This window comes from Doryrhamphus excisus, linkage group LG15, assembly GCF_037039965.1.
Source record: "Doryrhamphus excisus strain RoL-2023G ecotype Guam linkage group LG15, RoL_Dexc_Guam_v1.1, whole genome shotgun sequence".
Lineage (NCBI taxonomy): Eukaryota > Metazoa > Chordata > Actinopteri > Syngnathiformes > Syngnathidae > Doryrhamphus > Doryrhamphus excisus.
Genome location: NC_136371.1, coordinates 16653363 through 16677078, shown reverse-complemented (window position 1 = coordinate 16677078; position 23716 = coordinate 16653363). Strand labels below are relative to the sequence as shown.

The 23716-nt window shown below is 32.0% G+C and overlaps 1 protein-coding gene across 2 annotated transcripts in view; it reads left to right on the top strand.

Annotated features, from left to right (window-relative positions):
• Positions 1 to 22679, top strand: part of acvr2ab (activin A receptor type 2Ab) — a 62058-nt gene extending 39379 nt beyond the window's left edge. The window contains exons 5-12 of one of the 2 annotated variants that reach the window (XM_058051972.2): positions 3801 to 3824; positions 8826 to 8969; positions 9067 to 9210; positions 17645 to 17790; positions 17882 to 17996; positions 18064 to 18202; positions 18284 to 18414; positions 20099 to 22679. In XM_058051972.2, coding sequence (XP_057907955.1) covers positions 3801 to 3824; positions 8826 to 8969; positions 9067 to 9210; positions 17645 to 17790; positions 17882 to 17996; positions 18064 to 18202; positions 18284 to 18414; positions 20099 to 20293 — 1038 coding nt within the window. In that variant the 3' untranslated portion in view covers positions 20294 to 22679. The remainder of the gene's footprint in view (positions 1 to 3800; positions 3825 to 8825; positions 8970 to 9066; positions 9211 to 17644; positions 17791 to 17881; positions 17997 to 18063; positions 18203 to 18283; positions 18415 to 20098) is intronic. The other variant, XM_058051973.2, reaches the window with a different exon arrangement.
• Positions 22680 to 23716: the final 1037 nt, after the last annotated feature.

Sequence of the window (23716 nt, the reverse complement as noted above, 5' to 3'; positions counted from 1 at the left end):
TATATATTAACGAGGACCAATTATGCTAATTTTTTTACCCTTTGTATTGAGTTGTGGACTCTTAGAGCTGCCAGAATCTGCACCTATTCCTTGGAAAACGGTCTTTCAATTTATAAAGTCAGTTTATAAAGTCTTTGGAGAGCTAATACCATGCTAAATGGGAGACGTGCACAAAAACACGAATCCTAAGCCACTTTTAAAAAATATATATTAATGGGGACCAATTATGCTAATTTTTCGACCCTTTGTATTGAGTTGTGGACTCCAGAGCTGCCAGGATCTGCACCTATTCCTTGGAAAACGGTCTTTGAGTTGATAAAGTCTTTGGAGAGCTAATTTGGTGCGCTACTAGCAGCTCTTGTTCTACCGGTTGGAGACCCCTCACTTAACCGTGAATGAACTCAGATTGGTAACGTAGGCACCCCCCTGGTGCAGTGGAGCTCAGGAGCAGCCGGACGTTGTGGGCTTGCCTCCAACCTCGCCTGCGTGAGGAGGAGCACTCATTGTCGGTCACACTTTGTCAGAGGCGCCATTGGGTGCCATGGACCTCAGAAACCGGACGTGAGGGCGCCGCTTATGTCCGACGCTAATGCACCTTTCCCAGCGACACCGCGCTGTTTTTGGCTTCAGCAACAGTTTGGCGGATAGTTCCCATTCATGTTCCCAAATGCGCAAACCACATTGTCTGAAACTTTAGAAGGTGGAAAATGTGTTTTCTACTACAAAAATAATTCCATTTTTTCAATAAGCAAGCATACTTTGTGGAAATTCAATGATCACAGCCGGGTCTGGAACCAATTAACCGCAATAAAGCACGATGTACTGCGAAAGTAATTGGAAGCAACTTCATTCCTGCAGCTTGACATGAGGGTTGGGGGGGGGGGGGGGGTAATGGAAGATGACAGGGCCGGAGGATGTTAGCAAACCAGCCCCATCCATTGTGGAATGCATCTGTAGCAGAATCATTGAATTAATGTTAGTTCATGGACCAGGGATGGATTTGATATTTTTATATTGATATAAAAACATACACACAAAACAACACTTTTTTTTTACTTTATTGAAACACATATATTATATGCATGAAATATTCCCAAAATACAAAAACAGTTTACAAGTTTATTCTTGTAAACTTGTAACACTTTACATCAAGGTACACAAAATGACAGTAGTTAATGAGGAATGAAGTAATTAGTTCCTCAGCAACTACTCTAAATGTATGTGGCTTGGTCATTAGTATTTTTGTGTACTCAAAATTGCAATTTTTTTCTCATTAGAATACTTAAAAATATTGTGTCCTTATAGATAGATCCATAAGGGCACAATATTTTTAGCATTGCAATTAGCAATTGCAATTTTTTCCTCATTAGAATACTTAAAAATATTGCGTCCTTACAGATAGATAGACTTTCTTCTAAAATTGCAATTTTTTTGTCATTAGAATACTTAAAAATATTGTGTCCTTATAGATGGACTTTCTTCTAAAATTGCAATTTTTTTCTCATTAGAACACTTAAAAATATTGTCTCCTTATAGATGGACTTTCTTCTAAAATTGCAATTTTTTTCTCATTAGAATACTTAAAAATATTGTGTCCTTATACTTAAAAATATTGTGTCCTTATACTTAAAAATATTGTGTCCTTATAGATAGACTTTCTTCTAAAATTGCAATTTTTTTTCTCATTAGAATACTTAAAAATATTGTCTCCTTATAGATGGACTTTCTTCTAAAATTGCAATTTTTTTGTCATTAGAATACTTAAAAATATTGTGTCCTTATAGATAGACTTTCTTTTAAAATTGCAATTTTTTTCTCATTAGAATACTTACAAATATTGTGTCCTTATACTTAAAAATATTGTGTCCTTATAGATAGACTTTCTTCTAAAATTGCAATTTTTTTTCTCATTAGAATACTTAAAAATATTGTCTCCTTATAGATGGACTTTCTTTTAAAATTGCAATTTTTTCTCATTAGAATACTTAAAAATATTGTGTCCTTATACTTAAAAATATTGTGTCCTCATAAATGGACTTTCTTCTAAAATTGCATTTTTTTCTCATTAGAATACTTAAAAATATTGTGTCCTTATACTTAAAAATATTGTGTCCTTATAGATAGACTTTCTTCTAAAATTGCAATTTTTTTGTCATTAGAATACTTAAAAATATTGTGTCTTTATAGATAGATTTCCTTCTAAAATTGCAATTCTTTTCTCATTAGAATACTTAAAAATATTGTGTCCTTATACTTAAAAATATTGTGTCCTTATCGATAGACTTTCTTTTAAAATTGCAATTTTTTTCTCATTAGAATACTTACAAATATTGTGTCCTTATAGATAGACTTTCTTCTAAAATTGCAATTTTTTTCTCATGAGAATACTTAAAAATATTGTGTCCTTATACTTAAAAATATTGTCTCCTTATAGATGGACTTTCTTCTAAAATTGCAATTTTTTTGTCATTAGAATACTTGAAAATATTGTGTCCTTATACTTAAAAATATTGTCTCCTTATAGATGGACTTTCTTCTAAAATTGCAATTTTTTTCTCATGAGAATACTTAAAAATATTGTGTCCTTATACTTAAAAATATTGTCTCCTTATAGATGGACTTTCTTCTAAAATTGCAATTTTTTTGTCATTAGAATACTTGAAAATATTGTGTCCTTATACTTAAAAATATTGTCTCCTTATAGATAGACTTTCTTCTAAAATTGCAATTTTTTTTCTCATTAGAATACTTAAAAATATTGTGTCCTTATAGATAGACTTTCTTCTAAAATTGCAATTTTTTTGTCATTAGAACACTTAAAAATATTGTCTCCTTATAGATGGACTTTCTTCTAAAATTGCAATTTTTTTATCATTAGAATACTTAAAAATATTGTGTCCTTATAGATAGATAGACTTTCTTCTAAAATTGCAATTTTTTTGTCATTAGAATACTTGAAAATATTGTGTCCTTATACTTAAAAATATTGTGTCCTTATAGATAGACTTTCTTCTAAAATTGCAATTTTTTTGTCATTAGAATACTTAAAAATATTGTGTCCTTATACTTAAAAATATTGTGTCCTTATAGATAGACTTTCTTCTAAAATTGCAATTTTTTTTCTCATTAGAATACTTAAAAATATTGTGTCCTTATAGATGGACTTTCTTCTAAAATTGCAATTTTTTTGTCATTAGAATACTTAAAAATATTGTGTCCTTATACTTAAAAATATTGTGTCCTTATAGATAGACTTTCTTCTAAAATTGCATTTTTTTCTCATTAGAATACTTAAAAATATTGTGTCCTTATAGATAGACTTTCTTCTAAAATTGCAATTTTTTTCTCATTAGAATACTTAAAAATATTGTGTCCTTATACTTAAAAATATTGTGTCCTTATAGATAGATGGACTTTCTTCTATCCATAAGGACACAATATTTTTAGCATTGCAATTTAGCAATTGCAATTTGCAAAAAAAATTGCAATTATTCTTGTCGAGTTGAAGCACTCTCTTCCATTTCTGCTGTTGTTTTTCAACCTCTTTAAAACGCCGTCCTTGTGGCGGTCAACGCGGCCGTGAGGAGAAAGTCCTCCCCATCACTTTGACGGACATCTAACTTGCTAGCGCGGCGTCAATTGAGGCCACATCAGTGGTCCCAGACATGAGACAACGTTTGGTGGAAGAGGAGGGGAGGAAGCGGTCCTTCCGTCATTTGACTCATTCTCTCTCTTCTCCATCTTCTGGATAAAATTACCAATAATTTCTCTGTTTGCTTCTTATGTTCTTTTTCATGAAGCACCCCTTTCACATTATGGTGGAGGTAAGAGCAGTTCAATTGCAGTTGAAGCATTCATTTCTCCCCTTTTTTTGGGTTCAATATGAATTCTCCACCTTTTTGGACCCCGGCTGTTATGATTATATGATTATTATCACTTTTTCACAGCGTTGTTTTCTTAATGCACAATTTTTTTTTATTTTTTATTTTTTGGTGTTTGTCGTTTTTTTTACTTTGCTGCCTGCATTTATTGCACGCATGAACATGTTTTGTGTGTCGTGCATGGTGGAAAGTGGCGACTTCACACCCCCAAATGCTGCCCCCCCCCCGCTACCCCACTTTTCCGTGTGAATGTCCACATGTGATGTTTATGTACTGTACTCTGAACCACCGCGAAATGTTTCAATGTGGTTTGAATCTGGTTTGTGAATTCTCACCACTAACATGTTTTTTTTTTCCAAATACACTCCTGATCAAACTTGGAAAATTGCAAGAATTTACATTTTCCACTGTTGGATCTTAGCGAGGTTCTAAGTAGAGCTTGGAATTGCAAAAAGAAGGAATCAAACCGGGATAGTAGAACAGTGATTATTCCCAATTTTACAAGAATAAAGGTAGTTGCAAGGTCATGTTTAACCCTGCTCTTGTGTTAGCGTCGGCACCGACCCGTTTTTACGTTTTAATGCATAAAAAGAATCACATAACATTTGTTTATTGCATCAAGGCTTTTTGACTTTGTCAGGAAACTCAATTTCAACAAAATAAAAATAATAATAATAATAATTTTTACTACATTTTAAAATGGTCTGGTTGAAATTATGACCGCTGTATTGTTAGGGTCGGTTTTGACTCGGTTATAATAATATGACTATAAAGCAGGGGTCTCAAACTCAATTTACTTGGGGGCCACTGGAGATCGGGTCTGGGTGAGACTGGGCCGTATCAGGTTTTCCAAAAAAAAAAAAAAAAACGCATTCATTAAAAACAAAAAATTAAAAAAAAAATTTGGTTCCAATTTTCTACAATAAAAAAAACATTCCACTGTTCTCAAATATCTTAATTTTTATTTTTCTACGCAAAATAAGATGAAAAATAAATAAACAAATCAAGAATAAAGAAAATCAATCAATAATAAATATAATAATAATAATAATAATAATAACAAAACGGCAAATAATTAAAAATTAAGAAACCACATATATTTGGTGGGTAAACAAATTATTTTTTTCACATTAAAATGAACAAATCATTATTAGAGCCCTGTAGACATGACAAAACACGACTATAGTCACATTTATACTTTTTATTTACAACATATTGCGCAACTGCAGGGTCTTGAGACACATGCTAACTCGCAAACTAGAGAGCTAGCGACCTAAACGGTAGCCTTCAAGTTATTTCCTTTCAACTTAAATCGCCAAAAACTTACCACTTCCACACGGATAGGGAGGATAACTATTAACAGTTATTTAACCTTTAACATGAACATTAATCAAATGTAATATTTTTTTCTGGGTACATGATACAATACAGCAGGCCGCATGTTTGTGACCCGTTAACATAAGAGATGATAGCAGAAAGCTAACACAAGAGGAAGGTTAAATCCATCAATTGTGTTCTACGGTGAATATGTGACGGAACAAGCTAATATTAGGCTGTAACTGGATTAGTGCATGCGAGATGGATGATGGCTGGAAGGATCGGCGTGAAGCAGCAGATTCTCCACGCCAGCTTCCTGCGGTGTGCTGACTAAGTGTAATGCGCCTCCGCTGGAGGCAGTGGCGCCGTGCGAGCTGACAGGGGAGTGGAGGGGGGGGGGGATCTGGTGACTCCTGAGGGAGGCGAGCTCTGACCGCTGGGCAGGGACACAAAGGGAACTTAGCGTTACCTGTTAGCATTAGCATTAGCATGTACACAAGGGGGTTGATCACTGAGATGAGGAGACGAGTTTAAGTTGGGTCCATGAAGTGTTGAGGGCAGGGGTGTCCAAATACCAAGATGGCCACAGTGCAAAATGAAAGGATGCACTTTCATATTTTGTAAAGCAACACGTGGATATTATTATTATTATTATTATTTGTATTTCAGGGAAAAAAAACTGCATCTCGGCTTTGCTATTTCAGTGAAATTCCACTAAAATTACTTATTAATGACTATTTATTATAATGACTATTATAATATATGATTAGATTATAATTATTATAATTTTAATAAGTTATAAGTCATAATAATAGTGATTATAATAATTATATTAATAATTCTAATATAATTATAATTATGAATATAATTAATATAATTATATTAATATTATATTAATATTTATAATTATTGATATAATTATTAATATAATTATTATAATCACGATTATGATATTATAATAACTATATCAATGATTATATTAATAATTATAGTTACTAATATAATTATTAATATAATTATTATAATCACTATTATGATATTATTATAATAACTATATCAATGATTATATTAATAATTATAGTTACTAATATAATTATTAATATAATTATTAATACAATTATTATAATCACTATTATTATATTATTATTATAATAACTATATCAATAATCATATTAATAATTATTAATATAATTAATATAATTATCTTAATAATTATATTAATTATCATTGATATAATTATTTATATAATTATTATAATCACTATTATTATGATATTATTATAATAACGATATCAATAATTATATTAATTATTGTTATTAATATAATTATTGATATGATTTATATAATTATTATAGTCACTATTATTATATTATTATAATAATAACTATATCAATAATCATATTGGTAATTAATAATATAATTAATATAATTATATTAATGATTATAATTATTAATATAATTATTATAATCAGTATTATTATGACTTATAACTTATTGGAAATTCTTATTCTTGTCAAATTCTATAGTGTTTTTCCTTGTTGGATTAAACGTTTTTATCTTAATATTTTGACTTTATACTTGTGGAATTACATTTATTTCTGCTTTTTTTCTCTTTGTAATTATGGCTATTTTCCTAGTACTTTATTCTCGTAATATTACAATATCCCCTTTCTCCATCATGGTTCACATTTTGAGTATTCGCCCTTTTGCTGACTTTTTACTTTTTTTTTACATTACATTATAGGACGAGCTTGGCTCTTTAAGAAGAACTGCATTGTGGGAAGTTGAGTGTTGTATTTCTGTGCCTTAGCACGCGGTGGTTGTGTCTTCTGTCTGTACCGCCCATTGTCTTTTGCGTCCCAATTGGCCCGTAGACCATCGCTAATCCATCTCCTTCATACCGTTTCCTGTTGTGGTCTTCGCCATCGTTAGCAAGCTAGCTAAACGGGTGAGCTGCTTGCCAGGTGCCAATGAACAATAGAAGAAGACGCCATTACGGAATAAATTAACCTTCAGTTCAAGGAGTAGGACGAGGAGGAAAATAGGAGCAATATTTTTAATAATGATACAGAAACGTCACAGCGAAATGGCAGAAGAATGATGCCTGGTCAGAGGAGTCCGATCTTGTGGGTTGATCATTGAGATTCAAATGAAATTTGAGCGTGTTGAGAGCGGGCCGCGTGTTTGAGACCCCTGTTTTAAATCTATGTCACTATAAAAGGACAATTTTTTCTTATAATATTCTCATGAAATTACAACTTTTTTCTCATTCTTTTCCGTCAATATTTAGTTTTTATTCTTCTTTATTTTTGAAAAAATGTTGCTGATTTCACTATTGTTCCTTTCTTTTTTTCAAATTTTTTTTTTGTTAAATTATATTTTTAGAATGTTCAGCGTGCCGCAAATGTCACCTAGGCTGCACTTTGGACACCCCTCGGATTGACAAGCTTGCACTTCTGTCGCATTAACGCAATGTTCAAGTGCATCCGGCGGGCCTCGGAGGTTGTGAAACGTGCCCCCCCCAGCTTATCGCCTTAAGCCCCCCCCCCCCCCCCCCTCTTTTCCATCACACCGTCGGCGCAGAGGCCTGGAAATAGTTCAAGGCCTTCATCAAAGTCATCGATCAGTCAACCTGCCAGCGACTCTCCTCGACCCTTTACTCCTTTCACCCATGCCTCATTATGCCCCCCCCCCATCATGGACACCTGGTCATTGAGAATGTTACGCGGACCAATAAAAAAACATCAACGGGCTGCAGTTTGGACACCCCCGATGTAACCTCTACACCAGGGGTCCCAAACTCAATTTACTTGGGGGCCACTGGAGCTAGGGTCTGGGCAAGTTCTGGGCCGCATCAGTTTTTCCCAAAAAAAAAAAAAAACGTATTTATTAAAAACTGAATTTTTTTTTAATTTTTATTAAAATTTTCTTAAATTTTTTTTATTTATTTTTCTGCACAAAATAATATGAAAAATAAATAAACAAATCAAGAATAAAGAAAATCAATCAGTAATAAATAAATATAATAATAATAAAACGGCAGATAATAAAAACTTAAAAAACCATGAATAGTTTTTGGGTAGACAAATTATTTTTTTATAATTTATTTTTATTATAAATTAATTATTAATTTATAATTAATTATTTACACGACTATAGTCACATTTATATTTTTTTATTTACAACATATTGCGCAACTGCAGCGTCTTGAGACACATGCTAACTCGCAAACTATAGAGCTAGCGACCTAAACGGTAGCCTTCAAGTTATTTCCTTTTAACTTAAATAGCCAAAAAATTACCACTTCCACACGGATAGGGAGGATAACTATTAACAGTTATTTAACCTTTAACATGAACATTAATCAAACGTAATATTTTTTTCTGGGTACATGATGCCATACAGCATTCATATCATTAAACTTTCATATCAAGGCGGGGGCCTCAAAGTAGTGTCATGCGGGCCACATTTGGCCCGCGGGCCGCATGTTTGAGACCACTGTTTTAAATCTATGTCACTAAAAGGACAATTTTTCCTCATAATATTCTCATGAAATTGCAACTTTTTGTAGGGAAATGCTTGCTAGAACATCTTTCATCAAATAACATCTTTGCTCCGTTTCCACAGGATCCCGGCCCGTCGCCGCCCTCTCCCATCCTGGGACACAAGCCGCTGCAGCTGATCGAGTTGAAGGCCAGGGGTCGCTTCGGCTGCGTGTGGAAGGCCCAGCTGCTGAGCGAATACGTCGCCGTGAAGATCTTTCCAATTCAGGTGTCCAAAACCAGAACTAGTATTCCTCCTTCGGCAACGCTTTTTTTTTTTTTTTTTACAATGTTGCGGTAATAACCGCCGTGTCTGTCTCTCGTAGGACAAGCTGTCGTGGCAGAACGAGTATGAGATTTACAGCGTGAGCGGCATGAAGCACGAAAACATCCTCCACTTCATCGGCGTGGAGAAGAGGAACAACAACCTCGACCTGGAGCTGTGGCTCATCACCACCTACCACGACAAGGTAGGCTGCCTTTTTCGGTTCTTATTGTCTCGACACGCCACAGGATGTACTGAATGTTAATATTTAGCAAGAGGAAGAAAAACGCCTCATGTTTGTGTATTCGCCACAACAATCCAAGAAGATGTCCCATCTGCACGCATATTTTCTTTATTTCACGTCTTGTTTTTGTCAACGTGCTGTAAACACTGTGATTTAGTGGGCGGCTAAGTTGGTCACGCTTCTCTCATGCACATCTGCAACGCTCCAGGGAGCGAGGAAAAAGTTGTCAATTCTGGAAGCCGGCAAGGTTTATTGATTAGCACTTCCTTAATTGTGCTCCCTGAGGCACTGTCCAAGGTGCTGGTTTCTTTGTTTTTCTTGTTTAGGGGTGTTGCACGGCACAGTTTAAGCATATTTATATTTAACAAGAAAATTAATGTAACTGCAGTAAAAATGGAAAAATCTGCAGTAAATGAATAATAGTCTAATAATAAAAAAAAGTCTAAATATTCTAGTCAAATGAGGAAAAATTCTTAATTTTAAGAGAATATTTTGAGGAAAAATAATAAGGAAAATTTTTAGGAAAATTTGATGTAATTTAGGAAAAATGCATAATAACCTAATAAAGTAAAGTTTTTATAACAAAGTCATAATTACAAGACAAAATGAACAAAAAATGTATAATAGTCTAATAAAAAAAAAAAAAGAAAAGTGTAAATATTGCCAGAAAACATTCTAGTCAAATGAGGAAAAATTCTTAATTTTAAGAGAATATTTTGAGGAAAAATAATAACATTTTTAAGGAAAAAAAAACTGCAGAGATGGGAAAAAACAGCTGTAATTTTACTAAAATAATGACATAATATTAAGGGAAATTGTCATATTCTATGAGGAAAATAATGACATTCTGACAAAAAAATACGTTTTTGTAGTGGTAATATTTTGAAAAACACAACAACAAAGTTGTCATTTTTAGGAAAATTTGATGTAATTTAGGAAAAATGCATAATAACATAATAAAGTAAAGATTTTATGACAAAGTCATAATTACAAGACAAAATGAACAAAAAATTTATAATAGTCTAATAAAAAAAAAAAGAAAAGTTTAAATATTGCCAGAAAACATTCTAGTCAAATGAGGAAAAATTCTTAATTTTAAGAGAATATTTTGAGGAAAAATAATAACATTTTTAAGGAAAAAAAAACTGCAGAGATGGGAAAAAACAGCTGTAATTTTACTAAAATAATGACATAATATTAAGGGAAATTGTCATATTCTATGAGGAAAATAATGACATTCTGACAAAAAAATACGTTTTTGTAGTGGTAATATTTTGAAAAACACAACAACAAAGTTGGCATTTTTAGGAAAATTTGATGTAATTTAGGAAAAATGCATAATAACATAATAAAGTAAAGATTTTATGACAAAGTCATAATTACAAGACAAAATGAACAAAATATGTATAATAGTTTAATAAAAAAAAAAGGAAAGTGTAAATATTGCCAGAAAACATTCTAGTCAAATGAGGAAAAATTCTTAATTTTAAGAGAATATTTTGAGGAAAAATAATAACATTTTTAAGGAAAAAAAAACTGCAGAGATGGGAAAAAACAGCTGTAATTTTACTAAAATAATGACATAATATTAAGGGAAATTGTCATATTCTATGAGGAAAATAATGACATTCTGACAAAAAAATACGTTTTTGTAGTGGTAATATTTTGAAAAACACAACAACAAAGTTGTCATTTTTAGGAAAATTTGATGTAATTTAGGAAAAATGCATAATGACATAATAAAGTAAAGATTTTATGACAAAGTCATAATTACAAGACAAAATGAACAAAAAATTTATAATAGTCTAATAAAAAAAAAAGAAAAGTTTAAATATTGCCAGAAAACATTCTAGTCAAATGAGGAAAAATTCTTAATTTTAAGAGAATATTTTGAGGAAAAATAATAACATTTTTAAGGAAAAAAAAAACTGCAGAGATGGGAAAAAACAGCTGTAATTTTACTAAAATAATGACATAATATTAAGGGAAATTGTCATATTCTATGAGGAAAATAATGACATTCTGACAAAAAAAATACGTTTTTGTAGTGGTAATATTTTGACAAACACAACAGCAAAGTTGTCATTTTTAGGAACATTTGATGTAATTTAGGAAAAATGCATAATAACAATAAAGTAAAGATTTTATGACAAAGTCATAATTACAAGACAAAATGAACAAAAAATGTATAATAGTCTAATAAAAAGAAAAGAAAAGTTCATTCTAGTCAAATGAGGAAAAATTCTTAATTTTAAGAGAATATTTTGAGGAAAAATAATAACATTTTTAAGGAAAAAAAAACTGCAGAGATGGGGAAAAACAGCTGTAATTTTACTAAAATAATGACATAATATTAAGGGAAATTGTCATATTCTATGAGGAAAATAATGACATTCTGACAAAAAAAATACGTTTTTGTAGTGGTAATATTTTGAGAAACACAACAACAAAGTTGTCATTTTTAGGAAAATTTGATGTAATTTAGGAAAAATGCATAATAACATAATAAAGTAAAGTTTTTATGACAAAGTCATAATTACAAGACAAAATGAACAAAAAATGTATTATAGTCTAATAAAAAAAAGAATGAGGAAAAATTCGTAATTTTAAGAGAATGATATTTCGAGTAAAAATAATAATTTTTTTAAGAAAAAAAACTGCAGAGATGGGGGGAAAAAATCTGTAATTTTACTAGAATAATGACATAATATTAAGGGAAATAGTCATATTCTAGCAAGACAAAACGTTACAATTTCATGAGATTATACATATAATATTATGAGGAAAATAATGTAATTTTTAGTTGCATGAAGCTGAAATTCTGACAAAAAAATAAATTTTTGTATGTGGTAATATTTTGAGAAACAGAACAACAAATAAAGTTGTCATTTTTAGGAAAATTGGATGAAATTTAGGAAAAATGTATAATCACGTAAAACTAAAGATTTTATGACAAAGTCATAATTACAAGACAAAATGAACATTTAAGAAAAAAACAGCTGTAACTTTACAAAAAGAAAAGAACTTTACTTTAAAGAAAAAAATACATATAATTTTTTTTTATTTTTAAATATTAAAAGAAAAGGATATAAAATATATTATGGGAATAAAGTCCAAATTTTAGGAGAATAAACTTGTAATATTAGGAGGAAAAAATAAACTCCTTAGTTGCATCCAGTTTAAATATTAAAGAAAAAAATACACATAATTATTTTCATTTTTAAATATTAAGAGAAAAGGATATAAAATATATTATGGGAATAAAGTCCATATTTTAGTAGAATAAACTTGTAATATTAGGAGGAAAAATAAACTCCTTAGTTGAATCCAGTTTAAATATTAAAGAAAAAAATACATATAATTATTTTTTAAATATTAAGAGAAAATGATAGAAAATATATTATGGGAATAAAGTCCAAATTTTAGTAGAATAAACTTGTAATATTAGGAGGAAAAATAAACTCCTTAGTTGTATCCAGTTTAAATATTAAAGAAAAAAATACACATAATTATTTTCATTTTTAAATATTAAGAGAAAAGGATAGAAAATATATTATGGGAATAAAGTCCAAATTTTATGTTCATAATTTTTAAGATGTAATATGAGAAAGAAAACACATTTTGGGGAAAATTAGGTCGCAGATAAATTGATAATCAAGTCAAAATTTTATGGGAGTGAAGTCATAAGAAGAAAATTTACATGTAAAAAAGTTGAAATAGTTGGAATTTTTATTTTTTTTTAAACACAAAACAAATTTTCCTCATAATCTCATAATTTTTCTCTTAAATTTTTACTTTATTCTTGTAAAATTACTGCTGATTTGTCAATTTTTGTTTATTTTTGCGCTAAATTCTATTTTTAGGTTATGCCCCGGGCCAATTTAAAAAAACAACTGTGACACAAATGGCCCTGGGGTGACACTTTGGACACCCCTACGCTAAAACTACACACCCGTCTGCTGTTGGGCCACCTCCGCCTTTATAAATTGCGTCCAAATTTGCGGCGTGGGACCTTGAATTTGGACGCAGTCTGCGAACATTTGTGCTGAAGGACTTTTTGGCAAGGTTGCACGAGTTAAGTGCTTGGTAAATCAGACGCCCTTCTGTAATTGTTTTCTCAGCAGGGGGGGTTGTGTGTGTGGGGGGGGGGGGTCTGAGAGGCTTCACAGAGGCTTCAGAACTCCCCGTCTTCCCTTTCTGCCGTTTTAAAGAGCTTTGAAAACGGCTTTGGCCTTGCAGCTGCTGGAGCACAGCTGGAGCCGACGGCTTGATTTACGCTTGCTGTGGGCGTCGCCCTCAAAGCCACGCCACCTGCACGTACCTTTCTGGCTTCTTTTTTTTTTCTTCTCGTTTTGTTCTGATAAAGATGCCACCTGGTGTGCTGAAACCATCACGGGGACTTCCGTGGATGCTGATCGCCCTCTGCTGGTCGCTCTGCAAAATGACATGCTCGCTTCTCTCACACACAAATTTTCCCAGAAACCTTTTCAGTTATTAATTTTTTTTTTAATATTTCAACTTTCCTCTGAAATTATTTAACACATTTTTTTTTTTTTGTAAAATCATGACTTCTTCCCGCAACCAAAAATTACAACTTTATTTTGTCATAATGTTACAACACAATTTTGTTTAGATTTTCCAATATTTCAGATTTAGGCTACTAAAATGATATTTTTTTTATGTATTCATAATTTTCTCCTTACAATATGAGATTTTATTTGTAAGTTTTTGTTGTCATTTTCCAATTCAAGTCTTCTTCAATAATAATTCTATGACTTTATTCCAATAATGTTATAACTATTTCCCCATTTTTGTCATACAAAAACTTAAAAATATATATTTTCTTCTTAATATTAAATAAATAATTAATAATTAAATAATTAATTATGATTTATAAAATTAATTAAACATTAATATTAAATATTTTTCCCCCTCTTAATATTATGAATATACAAATTGCACCTTTTTTGTTTGTTTGTATTCTTTGTATATGTATTTTTTGTTTTGTTTTAATTTCCCAACTCTTTCAACTTTTGTCTTGGAAATTTTTTTTCTCGTAATTTGACTTTGTTTCCATAATTAAATGTTAAATTTTTCCACAATCTAATTTTTCAAAAATTTTTACTTTGTGTAATTTTCTTAGTTTTTCATAATATTCCAACTTTTTACAACTTCCTCGTATTATATTACTATAAAATTAAGACTTTTTCCTTGTGTACTTTTTCCTTTTAATATTTTGACTTTATTCTTGAAAAATGACCGCTGATGTTTCTATTTTTATTTTTTTTTTTTAAGTACACAAGTTTATTGTGTAGTATTTCAAGTATATGTCACTGGCTTCGATGGACGAGCAAAGATACTCCTTGTAGTAAAAAAAAAAAATAGTACTTAGTCTTACTGGCATGAATCTAGATTTATAAATAAGTCGATTACACCAGAATTGAGGATAGAACCAGCAACACGTTGGAACGGCGTGAAGACGCTGGGGGGAAAAAAAATGGCAGAATTTAAAATGTTGGACAAAAAAATTTTGGGAAATGTTGAAATGTGTAAATATGTGGAGTGATTGCATGAGGACTGAGGATCGACCCAGCAACCATAGGGTTTGGGGTACGACCACTCTACCAAGATTTACGAAAAAATTTATTTTTTTGAAAAAAAATCTTAATTTTCCGTGATTAAAGTTTTTGCAAGAAATTTTGTACATTTATGAGAATAAATTGAGTAAAAAAGTTGTAATATTACAAGAACAAAATTGTACGTTTACGATTATAAAGTCGTAAATTTGTAAATAAAAAATAAAATTTTTATTTTTACTTTCTAAGAAAAAAATTGTAAATTTACAGGAATGAGGTCATACATTTGTGAGGAAAACGTAATAAAGCCGTGCATTTACGAGGATAAAGTTGTACATTTACAAAACAGTGTAGTATGAGAAGAGTTCAAATGTACAATAATTTTTTTTTCGGAAAAAAAATCTTAATTTTCCGCAATTAAAGTTTTTTTGCAAGAAATGTCGTACATTTATGAGAATAAAACGAGGAAAAAATTTTTAATATTACAGGAGCAAAATTGTACATTTACGATTATAAAGTCGTAAATAAAAAATATTTTTTTTGTTTTTTTACTTTCTAAGAAAAAAGTTGTACATTTTTTTTTTTTTGAAAAAAATCTTTATTTTCCGTCATTAAAGTTTTTGCAAGAAATGTCGTACATTTATGAGAATAAAACAAGGAAAAATTGTAATATTACAGGAGCAAAATTGTACATTTACAATTATAAAGTTGTAAATTTGTAAATAAAAAATCTTTTTTTTTGTTTTTTACTTTCTAAGAAAAAAGTTGTAAATTTACAGGAATGATGTCATACATTTGTGAGGAAAACGTAATAAAGCCGTGCATTTACGAGGATAAAGTTGTACATTTACAAAACAGTATCGTATGAGAAGAGTTGAGATTTACAAGAATTTTTTTTTTTCGGAAAAAAAATCTTCATTTTCCGCAATTAAAGTTTTTTTGCAAGAAATGTCGTACATTTATGAGAATAAAACGAGGAAAAAAAATTTAATATTACAGGAGCAAAATTGTACATTTACGATTATAAATCGTAAATTTGTAAATAAAAAATATTTTTTTTGTTTTTTTACTTTCTAAGAAAAAAGTTGTAAATTTTTTTTTTGAAAAAAAATCTTTATTTTCCGTGATTAAAGTTTTTGCAAGAAATGTCGTACATTTATGAGAATAAAACGAGGAAAAAAATTGTAATATTACAGGAGCAAAATTGTACATTTACGATTATAAAGTCGTAAATTTGTAAATAAAAAATATTTTTTTTTGTTTTTTACTTTCTAAGAAAAAAGTTATAAATTTACAGGAATGAGGTCATACATTTGTGAGAAAAACGTAATAAAGCCGTGCATTTACGAGGATAAAGTTGTACATTTACAAAACAGTATCGTATGAGAAGAGTTGAGATTTACAAGAATTTTTTTTTTCGGAAAAAAAATCTTAATTTTCCGCAATTAAAGTTTTTTTTTCAAGAAATGTTGTACATTTATGAGAATAAAACGAGGAAAAAAATTGTAATATTACAGGAGCAAAATTGTACATTTATGATTATAAAGTCGTAAATTTGTAAATAAAAAATATTTTTTTTGTTTTTTACTTTCTAAGAAAAAAGTTGTAATTTTTTTTTTTTTTTAAATCTTTATTTTCCGTGATTAAAGTTTTTGCAAGAAATGTCGTACATTTATGAGAATAAAATGAGGAAAAAAATTGTAATATTACAGGAGCAAAATTGTACATTTACGATTATAAAGTTGTACATTTGTAAATAGAAAGTAAAATTTTTTTTTTTTTACTTTCTAAGAAAAAAGTTGTAAATTTACAGGAATGAGGTCATACATTTGTGAGGAAAACGTAATAAAGCCGTGCATTTACGAGGATAAAGTTGTACATTTACAAAACAGTGTCGTATGAGAAGAGTTAAGATTTACAAGAATTTTTATTTTCCGAAAAAAAATCTTAATTTTCCGAGATTAAAGTTTTTTTTGCAAGAAATGTCGTACATTATGAGAATAAAACGAGGAAAAAAGTTGTAATATTACAAGAACAAAATTGTACGTTTACGATTTTAAAGTCGTAAATTTGTAAATAAAAAATAAAATGAAATTTCTTTTAATAAAAAAAAATTTATTATATTTTTTTTTAGTAAAAAAAATTAATTTTATTTTCTAAGAAAAAAAGTTGTAAATTTACAGGAATGAGGTCATACATTTGTGAGAAAAACGTTTTCCGAAAAAAATCGTAATTTTCCGAGATTAAAGTTTTTTTTCAAGAAATGTCGTACATTTATGAGAATAAAACGATGAAAAAAAGTTGTAATATTACAAGAACAAAATTGTACAAAGACGCTGGGGGGAAAAAAATGGCAGAATTTGAAATGTTGGACAAAAAAATTTTGGGAAATGTCGAAATGTGTAAATATGTGGAGCGATTGCATGAGGACTGAGGATCGACCCAGCAACCATGGGGTTTGGGGGTCGCCCACTCTACCAATTGAGCCATGTCAACCTGTAGAAGTGGAACATTAGATTAATTTAGCAGGATTTGAAATGAAAACGTTTGAATAAATAAGTTTCATGATTAAAGCGGGGTTGAGGATTGAACTAGCAACAACCTGAGCCATGTTACAGAAACTGAAAATATAAAATAGTGGGTGCCAAATAAATTTCCCATTCATTTTCAATGGGAACACTGACAAAAAAAATTCGTTTTTTTTTTTTAAATACTGATTGACAGCCTGACTGAGGTAACCTTCTGACACGGGGTTGAATCATGTGATGAAATGTGGGCGGAGTTAGCCTATAATCGCAACAATCTGCGTGTCACGACAGGGCTCGCTGACCGACTACCTGAAGGCCAACGTGGTTTCCTGGAACGAGCTGTGCCACATCGCGCAGTCGGCCGCCCGCGGCCTGGCGTACCTCCACGAGGACATCCCTGGACACAAAGACGGACACAAGCCCTCCATCGCTCACAGGTGCTCCAGCGTTCCTGCTCATCCAACAAATAGGAATGTGAGTTATTCGCCGACTTCCTGGCGTCCTCAAATTCCCTGGATTCTGTTTCAGGGACATCAAGAGCAAAAACGTGCTCCTGAAGAATAACCTCACGGCGTGCATCGCTGACTTCGGCCTTGCGCTTAAATTTGAGGCGGGAAAATCGGCAGGGGACACGCATGGACAAGTATGTCGGACGTTGTGTTGTTATCTCGGTTTAAGATGTCCTAAATCTTTTTCCTGTCGACTTGAAGGTGGGAACGCGGCGGTACATGGCGCCCGAGGTACTGGAGGGCGCCATCAACTTTCAGCGCGACTCCTTCCTGCGCATCGACATGTACGCGTTCGGCCTCGTCCTGTGGGAACTGGCGGCGCGATGCACCGCCGCCGACGGTGAGTCGCCGCGCCGATGCGCCTTGACCGGGTCACACGTAAAGACGAAAAACGTGTAACCGTGACATCGTTCGCACTCAGGCCCCGTGGACGAGTACATGCTGCCATTCGAGGAGGAGGTGGGCCAGCATCCGTCTCTGGAGGACATGCAGGAGGTGGTGGTCCACAAGAAACTGAGACCCTGCCTTCGAGACTGCTGGCAAAAACACACGGTAAAAAAAAAAAGAGAAAAACGTATATATTAAAAAGTTGTAAATTTGTAAAAATTCAGAAAAAAATCGTAATTTTCCGCGATTAAAGTTTTTGCAAGAAATTTCGTACATTTATGAGAATAAAACGAGGAAAAAAGTTGTAATATTACAAGAACAAAATTGTACGTTTACAATTAAAAAGTCGTAAATTTGTAAATAAAAAATAAAATGAAATTTTTTTTAGTAAAAAAACATTTATTTTATTTTTTGTAAAAAAAATTTAATTTTATTTTTTAAGAAAAAAGTTGTAAATTTAAAAATTAAAAAAATCGAAAAAAAAATCTTAATTAAAAACAAAAAGAAGTTGTGAATTTGCAAGAAATATACATTTCTGAGAATAAATTGAGTAAAAAAGTTTATAAAGTCGTAAATTTGTAAATAAAAAATTAAAAAAAAATTTTTTTACTTTCTAAGAAAAAAGTTGTAAATTTACAGGAATGAGGTCATACATTTGTGAGGAAAACGTAATAAAGCCGTGCATTTACGAGGATAAAGTTGTACATTTACAAAACAGTGTCGTATGAGAAGAGTTAAGATTTACGAAAATTTTTATTTTTTGAAAAAAAATCTTAATTTTCCGTGATTAAAGTTTTTGCAAGAAATGTTGTACATTTATGAGAATTAAACGAGGAAAAAAGTTGTAATATTACAAGAACAAAATTGTACGTTTACGATTATAAAGTCGTAAATTTGTAAATAAAAAATAAATTACAAATTTTTTTTTTTACTTTCTAAGAAAAAAAGTTGTAAATTTACAGGAATGAGGTCATACATTTGTGAGAAAAACGTAATAAAGCCGTGCATTTACAAGGATAAAGTTGTACATTTACAAAACAGTGTCGTATGAGAAGAGTTAAGATTTACAAGAATTTTTATTTTCGAAAAAAAAATGTTAATTAAAAAAAAAAAATAAAGTCAAAATAGTTTGAAAATTGGAAGAAGAAAAAAACAGCTGTAATTTGATGAGAATAAAGTCAAAATATTAAGCCTAAATTTGTCAAATGAGGAAAAATGTCGTTTTAGTAGAATAGATTTTAAATTTTCAAGAAAAAGTCATAATATTACATGAAACAAAACAAAATAAAGTTGGAATTTTTGGAAAATTGGGTTGCTGAAAAACTTAAAATATGGGAATAAAGTAAAAATATTATGAGTTGATATTAATTACGATGAGAATAAAGTCAAAATATTAAGCCTAAATTTGTCAAATGAGGAAAAATGTCGTTTTAGTAGAATAGATTTTAAATTTTCAAGAAAAAGTCATAATATTACATGAAACAAAACAAAATAAAGTTGGAATTTTTGGAAAATTGGGTTGCTGAAAAACTTAAAATATGGCAATAAAGTAAAAATATTATCAGTTGATATTAATGACGAGAAGAAAGTCAAAATAGTTTGAAAATTGGAAGAAAAAAAGCTGTAATTTGATGAGAATAAAGTCAAAATATTAAGAGAAAAAAAGTCATGATGTAACAATTATTTATTTATTTTATAAGGCAAATAAAAAATTATAAAATTGAAAATTATAAAAGAATCATGATTTATTAAAAAATCGTCGTTTAGACTGAATTTGCGTCAAGGTGAAAGTTAAAAGTTACAATAAAACAATTTTTTTTTTACATGTTGATTTCGTGGCATCCCTCAGGGTCTGACCGTGCTCTGTGAAACCATCGAGGACTGCTGGGACCACGAGGCGGAGGCGCGTCTCTCTGCCGGCTGCGTGGAGGAGCGCATCGGCCAGATGCAGCGGCAGGCTCCCGTCATCGGACCGGAGGAGATCGTCACCGTCGTCACCATGGTCACCAACGTGGACCTCCCGCCTAAGGAGTCCAGCTTATGATCAGCCAATCGAGCGCAAACCAGATCAGATCATCAGCCAACCCTGGTCGGTTGGCGTTCTATCTTTTTCATTCGTTTTTTTTTTTTTTTTTTTTTTTTTTTTTTGCTTTTTCTGAAACTACCGGCAGCCTCTTGCGCTCAGGACATACCATGTGACCACCTCACCGCAGCGGAGGATCTCCGCCTCATGCCTGAGGATTTGAACCATTCTGGATATTTAGTGACGGCGGGAATCGACCTAATGTTTTTATACACCAAGCTGCTCTACGCGGTCCTCTACAGTCACACAAGATGGATTTCACCAAACTCTCAGTGCATTTAAAACATATATATATATATATGTGTGTGTGTGTGTACTACACACACACACACACACACACATATATATATATATAAGCACATTTGCTGTTTTTTTTTTTTGTGTGCGTGTTTTTATTTTGAAAAATTGACTAACATTCTGCCAATAAGCATCGGCTTTTGAATGTTCCGAGTATAACGCTGCTGTACATAGTGTATTATGGACCCAATCCATTTTATTTTAAAGGGGAGGGGCGAAGAGAGGGGGGCGGGGCTGATTCATTTTCAAGCATTACGACGGTAAAAAAAAAAAAAACAACAACAACAACAAAAAAAAAAACCATAGACCTCCTTCAACCGGGTATACCTCAGTTCCCCTTACTGTTCCCACGTTCTGCTTGCCCCCCCCCGCACTCCCGTTAAGTGTCATTATATGGAAGCATAACCCCAGGTGCTCATGGGTAACAGTTGAGCCATGTTAGCTTTTGCTACGCAATCAGAAAGCAAGACTTTAAATAAGCCCGACTGACACGTTTTATTTTGAAAGGTTTCAGGTTGGGGGAAGTGCATTTTTTTTTTTGAGGTCCCGTTTTTGGAATCCCGCTTGCACATATCTTATTTGACTACTATCAAGGATTTTCACTCTCACTTTTGTACGCCTCAGGAATCTTTGCTGACCATCCTCGTCACTGTCGCCCCTTCTCAGGCCCCCCCCCCCCCCCGGGATGACATCTTGATGACATCATCGTCTCGCCTCGTTTCGATACTAACGCCGGGCAGTTAAGTCACACGACTTCCTGTCTTTTTTTTTTTTTTTTTTTTTTTTATAAATTCAGGTTCTGGTTCTGATCGCTGTGTTGACACGCAGCTCAGGTTCAATTCCCACAAAAACAAAACTGCCAGTCATGTGCTGCTTCCTGTCCCACCCATCACCCCCAACCCCCCCTGTCACGCGGTTCAAAGGAAACGCATCTCGTCTGTGCCGCCATCAGACCAGAGCAGACAGGGGGAGGCCATGTTTGATTCCGGTGCCATTCCTTCCACCATCGGCTCCTCTTGTAGATGTCTGGCCAAACGGATGTATCTGTCGCACAACAGGGGCGACGCTTTTGTTTTGAAAGGTTTATTTTCTCCGAGGGACGTCAAACACCTGCTAGTCTCTCCTCGAGCTTTGGGGTCGGTTTCTCTCGATGCAGTTTCAAATTGGCAGCTGGACGTTGAAGCGTAAGGTTTGAGAAGGATCGATGAATTGAAAATAGTTTGCTTTTCGTTAATTCGTTCCGAAATTTTTAAGACCAAAACCGAAAATCTACGAAAACATGAACAAAAATTGTACTTTTACATGCAGAAGACGAGCTGCTGTGTCTGAAAAACGGGGCAAAAATCTTAAGTTGTAAACCGGGACGTTCACAAACCAAGGTTTGACTGTAATGCAAGTTGATTTGATCAAATTGATTTGTTGCAGACATCCAAATATGTTGCTACAATGAAACCATTGTAGACCCACAAAAATATTGAAAAACACATTTTGAAGAGAATAACTTCACATGCAGAAAATTCACTAACCGAGACAGTGTATGAAAACCAGGGCAAAACCTTTTGTCGAAAATTTGGGCATTAGGAAATCAATGTTTCAATCAACGGTAAACTACTACTTCACTGAAACTGTCTGAAAACCGGGGCAAAAATCTTGAGTTGTAAACTGGGACGTTCACAAACCAAGGTTTGACTGTAATGCAAGTTGATTTGATCAAATTAATTTGTTGCAGACATCCAAATATGTTGCCACAATTAAACCAGAATAACTTTACATGCAGAAAACTGTCTGAAAACCAGGGCAAAATTCTTAAGTTGTAAACTGGGACGTTCACAAACCAAGGTTTGACTGTAATGCAAATCAAATTAATTTGTTGCAGACATCCAAATATGTTGCCACAATTAAACCAGAATAACTTTACATGCAGAAAATTCACTAACCAAGACAGTGTATGCAAACCAGGGCAAAACCTTTTGTCGAAAATTTGGGCATCAGGAAACTAACGTTTGACTTCAACGTAACGTAAACAATATCAACAAACATCTAATTTATAGACAATAATTCTAGTTTTACAAACGGTAAACTACTACTTCACTGAAACTGTCTGAAAACCGGGGCCAAAATCTTAAGTTGTAAACTGGGACGTTCACAAACCAAGGTTTGACTGTAATGCAAGTTGATTTGATCAAATTAATTTGTTGCAGACATCCAAATATGTTGCCACAATTAAACCAGAATAACTTTACATGCAGAAAACTGTCTGAAAACCAGGGCAAAGATCTTAAGTTGTAAACTGGGACGTTCACAAACCAAGGTTTGATTGTAATGCAAATCAAATTAATTTGTTACAGACATCCAAATATGTTGCCACAATGAAACCATTGTAGACACACAAAAATATAAAAAAAAAACATTTTGAAGAGAATAACTTTACATGCAGAAAATTCACTAACCGAGACAGTGTATGAAAACCAAGGCAAAATCTTTTGTTGAAAATTTGGGCATTAGGAAACCAACGTTTGACTTCAACGTAACGTAAACAATATCAACAAACATCTAATTTATAGACAATAATTCTAGTTCTACAAACGGTAAACTACTACTTCACCGAAACTGTCTGAAAACCGGGACAAAAATCTTAAGTTGTAAACTGGGACGTTCACAAACCAAGGTTTGACTGTAATGCAAATCAAATTAATTTGTTGCAGACATCCAAATATGTTGCCACAATTAAACCAAAATAACTTTACATGCAGAAAATTCACTAACCAAGACAGTGTATGAAAACCAAGGCAAAATCTTTTGTCGAAAATTTGGGCATCAGGAAACTAACGTTTGACTTCAACGTAATGTAAACAATATCAACAAACATCTAATTTATAGACAATAATTCTAGTTTTACTAACGGTAAACTACTACTTCACTGAAACTATGAAAACCGGGGCAAAAATCTTAAGTTGTAAACTGGGACGTTCACAAACCAAGGTTTGACTGTAATGCAAATCAAATTAATTTGTTGCAGACATCCAAATATGTTGCCACAATGAAACCGTTGTAGACACACAAAAATATTAAAAAACACATTTTGAA